Source organism: Suillus paluster (assembly GCF_016628075.1).
Source record: "Suillus paluster strain FC165 chromosome Unknown EDB91scaffold_1, whole genome shotgun sequence".
NCBI classification, from domain to species: Eukaryota; Fungi; Basidiomycota; class Agaricomycetes; order Boletales; family Suillaceae; genus Suillus; species Suillus paluster.
In genome coordinates this window covers 92399-106076 of record NW_024537561.1, presented here as the reverse complement: position 1 = coordinate 106076, position 13678 = coordinate 92399, and the positions used below count along the sequence as shown (strand labels likewise).

Sequence of the window (13678 nt, the reverse complement as noted above, 5' to 3'; positions counted from 1 at the left end):
AAGTCACACCTGAAACTGTAGATCATGGTGTTTCTGGGAAGAACATCTACACCACGAAGGGAGTTCATCTGGGTTGAAATAATGGCCTTTTAACTAACTCACAATGTGGCACGCTGTGCTGCAATGATATCTTGTCTTGACAGCTGCCTTGGTTTAACTTCCTCAGTACTGTATGAAGCCTGATTGTCAAGTGACAAGACGATGATGATTGACAGGAGATTGCTTGGCAGAGAATGAAGATAGGGTCATCAATATGAATGTACTCTATGCTTCCAAGCAGCTGGCTGAGCAGTACCCACTTGGGCGAACAGATCCTCATCATCTGAATTCCGGATGCAATGCATGGGTAGTTTTCATCCCATCCAAGACACCACCACTGCCTTGGAGGTGCATGATCTCAAGGATAGTGATTCTTGTGTCTGACAAGGGAGAGGAAGGGGCCCATTTGTTGAACTTGCTTGTTTTCAGCTAGCTGGTGGTTAATATGAATGTCTGACAGACATATATATGCTTACAGATTGCAAGTTGCCTCAGCACCAATGATCTTTTGTATTTCTGCCTCAAAGTGCTTCTTGAGCTTCTGGTGCCAGTCCCACATCCACTTTTGCAAATCTGCACAATGAAGTTCACGGTTGCCTAGACCTTGCTCGTCGAAAAGTTTGGCTTCATGATGGAGACGCTCTACTGCAACATTGTAGACCGACTCTTCTAAGAGTTTATGTCGGGAAGCCAGGTTTACTGGGAGGACACATCATGCAAGGATAACCTGAGCCAAGTGGCTGCAGAGGTTATTGAGGTTGAAAGGAACTTCTTCCCAAGGCTGCACAGGTATTATATTCCCATTTTTGTCCAAGAATTCTTTAGAATGTCTGTAGAGATGTGAGGCGATGTGAGGGAGATGCAAGCGAAAGAACATTATACATACAGCAAGTCATATGACAGGCTTGACCTCCAGGATGCCCTCCAATAGAGTCTGAGACATGACTCCCAAGGAATTATGCCTGACTGAGCTCAGCCAATATACAAGGATGATTGAGATCTACTGTGGATTTGGAGAGGAGTTTTATGATGTCTGAGGCTTTTTCTGATGATGCCAAAATGCAATCAGCAATGATGGCAGTAAGTGAAATGTCTTGCTCTATGATATTGCTAAGGAGGGTTGTTGGCTTGGGCAAGTTGGAGAGGTGGATGGGCATGTCAGACTTGGGATTAAATCTAGAGAGAGTAGTCAGAGTAATAAAGTAAGGAGGTGAATGAAATGTACATCTCCATGCTAAGAGCATGATAGCATATGTAGACGTGGTTGGTGTTAAGGTTGTGCTCAAGGGGAAGACAACTCAAAGGGCTTTGGCTTCAGCTCGTGCGCTGCGCCCCTTACCCAAGTACATGCCCTTAATTTCCAAGGGGCAGAGGGGAAGTCCGACAGAAGTCTGGGGAAGTCCAGAGGTCAGACATTGGAGGAGTTTGGTGGAACTCCGGAAGACTATGAGAGAACAGAGTAAGGCTACTATGGACAAGTCCGGAGTAGAAGCAGAACAGAGTGTAGACTACCCTAAGGTAGAGCCAGAGATTTAATCCTAAGGTTTAACCCTAAGACTCTGAAGTAGACAAGAGATGAGACTCAAGTCCAGAGAAGCAGGAATGAGCAGAACTAAGATGAGAGTTGGACGTACAGTCAAAGGAATCAACCCTAAGACTCGGAGATTGACAAGAGACCAAGCTCAAGTCCAGAGATGCAGGAATGAGCAAGAATTAAGGTGATATTTGAACTGAGGAGTTCCAGAGTTTTACAGGAGTTTATGTACTGTAGGTATCATGTAAGTAAATCAGTCAGCACAGTAAAAGCTATGTCCGAAGCATATGGAGGGTCTATTAGTAAGTGTACAACAGATCAAGGAAATGAGGTCGGAAATGAAGTGCAAACGGACGGATCAGTAAGCAAAGCGGAAAGGTGTACAACCAGTAACCGGAGAGCAGTATTCTAAAAGGAGATCAGTGTGAGTCTGGAGATGAAAGCAGAGTGCCAGGTGGACAACAGGACAGAGAACCGGACTTTTGTAGGGGAGAATCTGGAATTCCAGATCTGGAGGTATTGGATATAGTGTCAGAGAAAATGGGGGTAGTGTCGGAGGAGTGGAATAGAGTCAGGTGGAGGTAGCAGGGCTAGTCCTGCTGAGATGCACTTCATGCATTGTCGGAGAAGGAGGGATTGAGCTGATGGAGAAACAGGGGGTCGGACTAGTGGTAGGGATGTTCACAGGTGGTATTGGAGGTGCTCGGATCCGGTATATGACAGTGGGTGAACTCTATCTGTACCCTTTTCCATGGGGTCCATAAAGGTTACACACATCCTTGTCCCACAAAGTTCTATCCTTGGGCTCCTTGACAAATGCCATATGGATGTAGGTCTCCAAGAAAGAGTTGTATATGCGAGACTCGAGAAAGGGCTCTGAGTTGTGGGGCTTGCTTCTCGAAGATCTGTTTTGCACAGGGAACATTGTGTTAGTTGTGGTGATTGAGCACCTTATGGTGCGAGTTATTTGTGTTATGATGTTGCTTTCCTCTATTGAGGACTCTCACTTAGCATGTGATGTGAATTCCTTTTACTTACTTAGGCAGTGTTTACACTTGTTTACATAGACTCGCCCATAGTAGCAAGTCCTGTGTTGGTTGCTCTTCAGCAACTGACACTGGACTATAGGTATAGTACACTCATTAGTTGTATATGCAGACTCGAGAAAGTGCTCTGAGTTGTGGGCCTCGCATTCTCGAATCTGTTTTGCACAGGAACATTGCACAGGTTATGCAAACATGCATCCATAACAACAAGCTGCTCCTGAGTCAGAGAATTGGCAAAGTAGAAACTGTTCAAAGCTGAAGCACAGTTGTCTGTTTGGAAGGGGTGTTGGTAGGATCATGTACAGCATTCTGCACTTCAGAAAGCCATTCATAGCTAGTAGGTCTCATGACTACCTATGATCATATTGATGGACTCATGAGCTCACTGACAACAAGGTGGTTTGCTGGTATTTCCCTCTGAGCCAACAGGGAAGGATAACTTTCTGGATGGGGGAGAGGGACTTGGTAAAATGTGATAGCAGGTGTATTTGCTGTCTTTGTAGGACTCTCGGAGTTGCAACATTGAATAAAAATGAGTAGGATGAGGAAGACATCGCCTAGATCGAGTTTGCCAAATCCTGAACACTATCATCCAAGTAGGGTTGTGACAAGCAGTCACCTACATATACTACTGGTAGTACATACTGTAGATTGACTACAGCAACTTGCAACTTGAAATGGACTCTATTGGCTGTTTCACATCTGCATTCATTTCTTGTCTGAACCAGCAGTATATCATATCTAAGGCTTCATCACATACTAAGATAGGCCACAGTCATACTTCACTTGATCACATGGTGTGACCGAGGTGGTGACATGATGTGATTTTGTGTTACTAACTACTATCAGTCACGGTTATACACAAATGTTATTGAAGTCGTGCAAAATGCTATCTGGAAGTACTTGATGGCCTCTGTACTTCTTCAATGCCCACGCTGCTTGCTTTCCGTTCAGTCCCTTGCTGTATGCATCCATTCAAGAGCTGAAAGCACATTGCATTTGAGATCAGTTTGAAGCGGGATAGTGACGATAAACCCGTTTCGCATATCCCCAACATTGCTCAATGAAATTAAGTTCACAATGAAATTTCAGAAGGAAAAGCACTGAAACTCCTCTTGCTTTGCATGCTCTCTCCAGATTTGACTTGACAGCAATGAAGTCTGGTTGGTTGTACAGCACCCGGTGTGGGTACAACAAGTGCAGCAGAGAGAAATCGATCTACTACACAGTTGGGTCTTTGCTGCCTGCTGCCTCGCTTGGGAACAAGTGTGTTTGACCCTAAAGGGGATTGCTACTGGGGAGTACTAGTCCCTGTCTAAATGACCCTAATCAACCCTCCCGCAGGTAGGATGAGGATCCGCAAAAATGCGGAACAAGCGGAACAAGTGGAACTTGCACGGAACAAGCGGAACCCAAGCGGAACCCAAGCGGAATGGAAAGGAATGAAACGGAACTCAAATGGATAAAGTGCGGAACATACTGATTTGTCGGAACTCGCAGGCGAAGTCGAAGGAAGTATATCACAAGGTTAGATTGATAGTGGGCATAAGTCAAAGCGATCCTCTAGTAAGGTGAAGGAAAAGTGGGAAGGTAAAAGATGGGATTCGATAAAATACCCCCAAGCCCTGAGTACCACTACTTAAAGGGAAGATTATTTTTAAGGAACACTGAGGTACAGGTAGTAAGTCTCTCAGGAAGTGGAAGTGAAGGCAGGCAGTGCACATGGGCGCAATACTCTGGAATAGGGGTCCGTGCCATAAGGGCATGTGTCAGTTTGATCCGGATAACGTTAGGAACAGCGGGAAGAGGGATACAGCATACCAATGGACCTGGAAGGATGGGGACAGGACATGTGAAGGTTGTCTGACGATGCGCGGGAATATCAGATAGTGCGGGTGGGTTCCGAAGGATGTGCAGGAATGCGGAACCCATTGGACGATGCACGGGAAATGCGGAATGTGCGGAATACGCGGAACTGATGTGAGATGATGCGGAAAGGACGAGGTTTTACACCTACAGTGGGGGAATTCCCCACACCGGCGACAGCAACAGTTTGTTGCTCCCTTTGCACACTGGAAGTTCTTGCACTCTGCAAGTAGCTTTGAGGTTGGCAATGTTGAAGAGTTTTCATTTCGGCATACTATTGAGAGGTAGTGTTGGTTCCGTCAATGGCTTCTGAAGCAGATCACCAAGTAGACTCAGATGACAAAGCACAATATTGAGCATGTCCTGAACATAAGAAAGTCATCTTCACTCTCAGTTTGAACTATATTACAATTTTAAAACCTAGGTTCTCTGAGGATGTACCTTAGCTAACATTCCTAGGTTCTACTTTAGCGAAAAAAGACAATTTGAAGGAGGAGATGTGATTCTGGTACTTTTGTCATGAAATGTCACGATCTGATCACATGATCAAGTGAAGTATGACTGCAGCCTATCTTATGACACCAGAAACAATGTTACAACAAGTTGAAGCCACAGAATATCATATTATGAGATTCTGAATAACATGAAGTAAGATAATAACTACCAGCCTATTAACTGCATTTTGATCAGAAGCTGGGACAGATGTTCTCTTCATCTTTGTCGTCAGGCTGGGCTCATGCTTTCTTCTTCCCTTTAGCTTTCCTTCTCCCTTTCGCAAGTTCTGCCTTCATGTGAGTTTTAGAAACACAGCTCTGAAAGGTATATGCAGTGCCCTCTGGCATCCCAACTGTCTCCTCGTAGAATCTAACACCAAAATGAGCTGGGGTCGGCAGATACAAGATACCACGATCCTTTAGTTTATCGGCATATTGAGGGAAGTTCATGGCAGGGTAGCGCAAGTGGACATTGGTAAGGACATTCTTGATATGCTGTGGCAGTTCCTCATTGTCGGACTCTTCGTCACTGTCCATGTAGAGTGCAAATGTCCTCTTGAGTGGTTGAGGAGCCATGCGACCTTCTCCCTGTTCTCTGGCAAGTACTCCATCAGAGATGTCATTGGAAGAGGATAACAGGTGAATGTGATTATGAATGATTGATGATATGATTTTGGTGGGCACCCTCTGGAGCAGTGATGTAGTTCGCTCCTTATGTGTCTTTCAAACTTTATTGAAGTGAGGCGTGCTGGGCAGAGTGACACAGGAGTTGTCTGGATCTCCAGTTTTGAGCTGCAATTTGTGAGCACCACATCATACTCTGTAGCAAATAAGTATCACAAACCAAATATCTAGCCCACTCCTGCAGGTCCTGGGTACATAGTGGGTAGTGCAGAGTGTTTGGCAGCGATGAATCCACCCAACAGAATGTGTCCTCTCCAAGTTGATGGTCGGAGCAGCGCAACTTACTCTTGACTTTCTCCAACTCCTTCATGTAGGATACAAGCGATGATGGACTCTGCTTGCCTGAAGAAGTGTTAGGAACCGTGCTCAGACAGAGAAGTGGAGGGGTCAGGGCTTGGCTTCAGCTCTTGTGCTGTGCCCTTAGCTGAGTATGTGCCCCGAATTTGGAGCGGGTCCGACAATGTCTGACAATAGGACGGGCAGACTGCTTTGGTCTGCTTTGTGGGTCAGGAGGTAAATGCTACTAGCAGTGATCTGACTAGAAGTGGAGGAAGTGCATTGGGACAGAGGGGAGTAAGGGGATTGATTGGTTGGGTTGGAGAGGTAAGAGCAAATACTTAGAGCAGCTGCTCTAAGTCGGAGTGGAAGGTCGGAGGTGACAACAAGATGAAACTTGTGTCCAGGAGGGGGCAAGGTCCTACTGAGAATTCTCACAAGTAGAGACTGCGAGAAGACAAGTAATATTAAGACTGAGGAGTAGCTAAGTACATGGTATGTTTTTAAATACTTCTATGTAGGAGGCAGTGATTAGCAGTCCTTGGTATGAGGCTATGTACTGAGCATAATTTGTAAGTAGACACAGGTGAAAAACATAAGTCGGAGCGGATATCAATATGTACGTGTTGGATCAGTTAGTCAAGCAGTTATAGGAAGTACCAGTGATCTGGGAAATAAGTTCTATGTGCCAATGGGGAAAGTATATACCTAAATGGGGAAAGAGGTTACAGTGGAGTGGAGATGATGCATAAGGTAACCGATGAGGTGGTCAAGTGGGAGCATAGGAGCAGATGCAGGAACTGACTGGATCAAGTGGGGGGCAGACAGAGTGGAGGTGATAGGAAAGCGGGAGGAGTGTAAGGTCAGGTGGAGAGGGATATCAATATCGTCAGAGCGGTCAGATCAGGTATATGACAAGAAGACATGACTGCCTTTCATTTGGTTTGCTTGAAGTCTTTTGGTACAGGATCCTGCAAGAAGTAACTACTGCCATGTCATGCTGACCACTTGTAACCATAAAAAATGTACAGTATTGACAACTTCAATCACAACTACCTTCTTATTCCTGCCAGAACTTTGTTCCACCCTCATGGCTTGAAAGCACTATCAATATCAAGTGACCTCAAAAGCCGATGAGGTGGGTCCATGCGGTGGGCAGTAGACAGGTGCCAGCCTAAGTGCTGAAACTCCTTTGGTACATCTATTGTAGCCTTGATGGCGTCAAATATATCGAGGTGGCAATCTGACTCGGAGTAAGACTGGCCCACATATGTGGTCCATTTATCTCTATCTGTGGTATGGAGAGGAACTCTGAACTCGACTGGTGCAACATGACATGAGGATCCCATCAGGCCTGAGTGAAATGGACTTTGCTCACTTTTTTTGAGTTGGACATTGTCCCATTGTGTGGTAAACAGCTCTTCATCCATCCCCTCGTAAAAATGCCAAATCGTGCACATGCTGCTGACCTCATCTTTGTCGACATTTGGTGGTTCTGGATGAACACCCAAGACAAAAGCTGCAGTTTGCGCATGGGTGTGCTAACAAGTAAAAGGAAATGAGTTGACCATTCTAGGGGTGCAGTATGTGACAGGCTTGGCAACAACACTCACTGTATCCGACTTTTATCGAAACGGTGAAGGCTCAAATTGGTGAGATGAGTACTACTGTTAATCTGGGCAAATAATGATGATGTGTAAGTATCACTCACCCAGAACTGGCAACTGAACATATTGGAGTTGTCAATGATGAGGTTTAGTCATGGTGAGAGACCTAATTATACTTACGGTAAGGTAGAGGTCTTGCGAATTCAACAAACATCACGTGCCCAGTGTTACATTAGAGTGACGAGGTTGAGAAATTCAAAATCAATCCAACAGGGCCAGGAAGCATAAAAGTAATTTATGCAAAATATGGGGAAAGCAAGTGTAAACTTTATCTATAGAGTAAATCAGTACTGCGTGGAGATGGTGAAAAGATTTTGAATTTTGAGAGCTTTCTGTAGGGTCGATTATATGTGAAAAACGAGTTTGAAGTCTGACGGAAATTCAATGCTGGGTGCCACCGTCTGTTGCACAAGCTGAAGTTCCGAGTCGTGAACCCATGGGGAGGCAGAAATGTTGTCGCGAGGCACAGATTGACAATGCTGCAGCTGCACATCAGTCAAAGAGGGCAAGATGAGACCGAGATGAGGCTGGGGGCTCACAGAAGGAAAATGTGAGTATTCTGTTTTGTTCTTAGTGGCAAAACATTGACTGTCTGCTTGGGAATAGAGAACATCTATCAATACTGTTGTTACCAATGAAAATGAGAAGCCTTACCCTCAAAATAAACTGGCTCCCATGTTACCTGTGAAAGCTGAGGTCATTTCTGAGCCGTGGCACTGGTTTAGGGATCATGTCAGACCAACCTCTGATAACAACGAGCCACCTGCTCTCTTACTTAGGTCTGATCATCGCACTGAGGCAGCCAATCCTAGCATCGAAGAAAATCATGTTGGCTAGTACATACATGTGCACTGTCACGTACCTGGCAGCCTGCGACACCACCCAGTTTTGTGCGAGGAAGTCTTTGATGAAGACAAAGATCTCATTGCCATATGTGGGATACGGTGGCGACAGAACTTGACGGATCCACCTCAGTTCGAGTTTGAAGCATTACCAGCCTGTTGTTAGGTACCGTGCCGGCTCAGGAAGCAGAGGGGTTGAGGTTGGCTTCAGCTCTTGCACTGTGCCCTTAGCCAAGTACGTGCCCCAAATTTGGAGCAGGTCCGACATTGTCTGACTGATAGGACAAGTGGACCGCTTTGGTCCGCTTTGAGGGTCAGGGAGTAAGAGCTGCTAGCAGCAAGCCGACTAGGAGCAGAGCGGAGAAGGCGGGGAGTGATGCAGAGGGTGGATAGGAGCAGGGGGAAGGTTTGGTAGGAGCGGGGAAGGCGGAGGATAATGTGGAGGATGGGGAAAGGGATAAGGGGAATATTGGTAGGGGCGGAGAATTAAGAGGAGCACTTAGAGCACGGCTCTAAGTTGGAGCGGAGGGTTGGAGGGTCGGAGGTGACAACAAGTTGAGACTTGTGTCCACAGGAGGCAAGGTCCTACTGAGAATTCTCACAAGAGGTAACTGTGAGAAGACAAGTAATATTAAGACTGAGGAAAATCTAAGTACATGATATGTTATATACTTCTATGTATGAGGCAGTGATCAGGATAACTATGTTGTAAAGCTATGTACCAAGGATATAGTTTGTAAGTGTTTTACCCAGGCGAAGTACATAAGTCGGAGCGGATATCAATATGTACACGTCGGATCAGTGATCAGGCGGTAATAGGAATTACCAGTGATCCGGAAGCAAGGGTCTATGTACTGAAGGGGAAAGTATATATCTAAAAGGGGAAAGAAGTCCAGTTGAATGGAGATGTTATAGAAGGGGACCGGTTGAGCAGGTCAAGTGGAAGTGTAGGGGCGGAATGCGGACTTGTGATTGGACGGAGCAGAGGGGGTCGGAAAGCGGAGTGGATATCAATATCGGAGCGGTCGGATCAGGTATATGACACCTGTCCAGAGGCTATTAGTTCTCATGGCCCAGGTGCTACATCCAATGATGATGAGTTGGAGACCGATTCTAATAGTGGTGATGGTGATGAGAGTAATGATGGTGGTGATGAGAGTAGTGATGATGGTGATAAGGTGGGCACGCGAGACTACTGTTGGGAACTGCTGCTGCCCCCAAACCATTGAGGCTGCAAAAAAAGCATTAGTGGACCTCCGAAACCTGCTCAAACCCAAGAGGAAGGATAAGACAGGCTATCTACACCCTAAACTCAGCCCTGTCCTTGAAGAATGTCTTCGGTCAATGAAAGACTTCCTTGTCCTATTTACCGACCTCAATAACATTTCAAACTGGGGCAAGGCAGCCCTGCAAACTGCAAATCTACTTGAAAGAGGTGAATATCTCGCGCGCTGCCTCTGTTGATGGACAAAGGCATATATCCAAGATCGAAAAAATTTACCTCTACACCAGCAAAACCACGCAATCTCACGCATCGAAGACGAGGAACTAGCAGCCAAAATCAAATTGCACCTGCAGAGTTTGGGGAAATATATTTGTGCACTGGATATTGTACATTATCTTGATGATCCCATTGTGCGGAATTGCCATGGTTTCAAGAAATTGATCTCTGTAAGCACTGCTCAGCAGTGGCTTCAGAAATTGGGTTATCGGTGGAAAAAAGAGAAGAGGGGGCAGTATTTTGATGGTCATGAACGTGACGATGTTGTCCATTATCACCAAAATGTATTTCTGCCTGCATGGGGAAGCATCGAGTCACGTCTACAAACATGGAAACAAGATGATCTCACATGCGACAACTCCCCCCCCCTCCCAGAACCTACCCGCCATATTGTTGTTTGGTTCCACAATGAATCAACATTCTATGCAAATGATCACCGCAAAGTTTGATGGGAGCATATCAAAGAAGATGCTCTACCCCAGCCAAAAGGGGAAGGTGCTTCGCTGATGGTTGCACACTTTGTCTCAGCAGATTATGGCTTCCTTCAGTCCTCAGATGGAAAAGAAAGTGCACAGGTTCTTTTCAAGGAAGGAAAATCGTGCGATGGATATCATTCCAGCAATGAAATTCTAAAGCATGCTGCCCATGCAATGAATATTCTTGAAAAACATTATCAAAATGAAGACCATATCTTGGTCTTTGATAATGCCACATGTGAAACGTGCTGACGATGCACTATCTGCCCGACATATGCCAAAAAAACCTATCGAAAACATGGGGCATAGATGTGACCGTAACCGATGACAACGGAAAGCCACTTATGCACTCTGATGGCAAACCAGCAAAAAAGAGAATTCCAATGGCTCCTGGATGCCTTCATAATGGTACTCCACAGCTACTTTATTTCCCCAAAGGTCACCCACAAGCTGGATGGTTCAAAGGGATGTAACAAATCTTGCAAGAACGAGGATATGACACAAAGGGTCTTCTAGCGGAGTGCAAAGGATTCAAATGCAAGGCAGGCCAAAAGGATTGCTGTTGTCGCCGAATCCTTTTCAATGAGCCCAACTTCATCAATGTTAAATCCCTTTTGGAAACCACATGTCATGCACGAGGCTTCTCAGTGATCTTTTTGCCAAAATTTCATTATGAACTAAATTTTATTGAGATGTGTTGGGGATATGCAAAGAGGGTTTATCGGCTCAATCCCCCCTCTTCAAAAGAGGCAGATCTTGAGCAAAATGTGGTGGCTGCGCTGGCTTCGATACCACTGTCAACCATGCGTCGGTGAGTGGTTTTTGTGCCTGGATTCTTCATTTGTCTTATTCCTTCTTTCCTTGAACAGATTTGCTATGCAATCCTACAGATTCATTGCTGCTTATAAGCATGACCTTAATGGAGCTCAAGCAGCATGGGCTGTAAAGAAGTATTGAGGACATCGGGTCCTCCCCGAAGGCTTAATGGCCTCCAATTCAAGGTAATATGTTATCCATGATCTATATACAGTACATATCACACTAGTACATACAGTATCTGCTACCTACCATCATTTTGTCTACTTACTGCACTGCTCTCATAATTGTGACTCCACACAGTGTTTGCCGCTCCGGCATTGTCATCTCATAAGTATGTCACACTATGGTCACATCATGTGATGTTTGTTGAATTCGCATGACCTCTACCTTACCATTTAACCATATGTAATACAATGAGGAACCTTGATGGGGAAGAAACAGAGACCCCAATTGGGAGATGTTAATTAACCTGGTAGGCAAAACAAATGCCAAATCGGAACCAACAAACATTTGAATTTTGGGGTCGTGGTAAGCCTGGCCCATTGTGATGTAACTCACGGGGACCAAGTGACTAAGTGCTACCAGCCTGAGAGATGTCAGTCACGGTCATGGGCAGCTATAGAATCACCCACTGGCCCAGGGCTGCCACTGGCAGCCTATCACCTGCATCAGCACGTGGAGGATGAAACATTAGTAAGATCTAGTTGAGACATTTTCAGATCAGATGGTCCATTCAATTAGGAGTAAGAACTTCATTGCGACATGCTCCGAGTAGACCCCTGAAGGTTTAGTTAGACAGAACAAGTTCTTCATATTCCTGTGGTAACTCGGAAGCCACCCGCTGGGGATGGCATTAGTAATGCCACAGGTGCCACTGAATGTGCATCTGGTGAACTTGAAGGATAATTTTATTTGGTAGGCTGTTGTGTGGTATGAAGTAGTGATGCCTGCACACCTACTAGTAGTAGTACCTGTAAGTATACCAGACTCATCAGTGAACTGGTGAACAGAGGAGAAATTTATGCACAAACCTAGTGCTGAGAACGCCTCCACAAATGATAACGAGTTGTTCAACCTCACAGCGAGCTCGCATTGCTTATACCATCCTCAGGCTGATATAAGAAGTTTTCATTGATGCCAAGGAAAAGGGGTGCTTTGGCAAAAACAAGAAGTAAATGGCCAAGAAGAACCCTGGTATAACTTCTTGGGTCGAACTATGATCAGACACCACAATGGCGAAAAATGAGAATGCATACTTCTGTGTGATCCCTGGGTACAGTTCAAAGCATTCATGGTCATGAGTAGCTGGTGTCAACAAACCTGTTAATGTTATCACCAATGATACCACAAGGAATCACTGATGACATCTCAGTTGTTTCATCATGTGTCTTGTGCAAGTGCTTTATGTCGACTACTGGCTTTCCATGATCAAGGCCACCTGTAGATATGACTGAGTCAGTACTCAGCTTCTTTTGCGTGATGATCCACGTGCTTGGACATGATTCTGTCTATACCTGTCAGGATAGTTTCGCCCATCACCATGATGAGCAAAACTAGAGCGATGTGTGAAACCCAGTCAGGAATAGGGTCCTGCGCCCTGAGACCCATAATAACTTGAATGCGTGGACTGTGAGATTCATGCAGTGACCGAAGAACAATCAACAAAATTGGGCGGGTCTTGACATCGAGGTCAGCTAGATAAAGTACAGTATTGACAATCTGCACTCCTCGAATTTAAGTTCAATCACTCACTCAAAGGTTCATAAAGTATGAGGAGCTCTGATTAAAGGCACTGCCTACTGCGCAAGACCAATGTGCAAATGATGCCAGAGCCACACAGGTATGTGGGTTTCGTGGAGGGTCTGAGAGGAAAGGTAAGGGTGAAGAAGTTATACATAGCCTGTGATCGAGGAGCCTAAAGTGCATTGTGATTTCGTCGATGCAGACACTTCAGAATATCAGTATGACGCACCCATGCCACCAAAGCGATAAATGTTGGACCAGAGAGGGTGATATCTTGCCACATAAACAACTTCCATCAGTGAACCAAGTCATGATTGCTGTCAAGTTTGGTGTCCTGGCATGTGCCATGACATGTTCCAAGTCAGTCAGTTGATGGTAATAACATATCTGGGGAATACATGAATATCTGAACTTACCAGAGACATGTTGGACTGTTGGGAACCTTAGAGACACAAGTATGTTGCTGTAGTACACCTGACTCAGAGGGAGTCATGGTATTCAACCTGCGAGCCCATTATCAGACTTGAGTTGTAATGTTGGAGGTCTCACAGGTCAAGAGAAACTAAGTTGTTGCTCATGGCCGTTGCACGAATGAAGGACAGGTTGGCCTAATTTCAAAAAGTAAAGTTAATGATCATTATTCAAGTTGGATAGTCTGAGTCACGGCATTGATGGTATAGTTTGACACAGT

The 13678-nt window shown here is 45.3% G+C and overlaps 4 protein-coding genes across 4 annotated transcripts; 1 reads left to right on the top strand and 3 right to left on the bottom strand.

The window, feature by feature from the left end:
• Positions 1-5219: 5219 nt before the first annotated feature.
• EDB91DRAFT_1241298 (uncharacterized protein) lies at positions 5220-5555 on the bottom strand (the record flags this gene model as incomplete). Its single annotated transcript, XM_041322061.1, has 1 exon — positions 5220-5555. The coding sequence occupies one exon, from the start codon at positions 5553-5555 to the stop codon at positions 5220-5222; it is 336 nt and encodes a 111-aa protein (XP_041184029.1).
• Positions 5556-7027: 1472 nt separating this feature from the next.
• EDB91DRAFT_1241297 (uncharacterized protein) lies at positions 7028-7671 on the bottom strand (the record flags this gene model as incomplete). Its single annotated transcript, XM_041322060.1, has 3 exons — positions 7028-7260; positions 7318-7480; positions 7651-7671. 3 exons carry the CDS (start codon positions 7669-7671, stop codon positions 7028-7030), a joined length of 417 nt encoding a protein of 138 aa, XP_041184028.1.
• A 2241-nt stretch (positions 7672-9912) lies between these two features.
• EDB91DRAFT_1036495 (uncharacterized protein) lies at positions 9913-10245 on the top strand (the record flags this gene model as incomplete). Its single annotated transcript, XM_041312815.1, has 1 exon — positions 9913-10245. A coding segment is annotated over one exon (333 nt), but the record flags the coding sequence as incomplete, so codon positions are not given.
• A 2075-nt stretch (positions 10246-12320) lies between these two features.
• Positions 12321-13412, bottom strand: EDB91DRAFT_1076295 (uncharacterized protein; the record flags this gene model as incomplete). The annotated part of the gene is made up of 6 exons (XM_041314858.1): positions 12321-12458; positions 12501-12513; positions 12565-12682; positions 12759-12871; positions 13217-13374; positions 13404-13412. 6 exons carry the CDS (start codon positions 13410-13412, stop codon positions 12321-12323), a joined length of 549 nt encoding a protein of 182 aa, XP_041184026.1.
• Between the last annotated feature and the right edge of the window lie 266 nt (positions 13413-13678).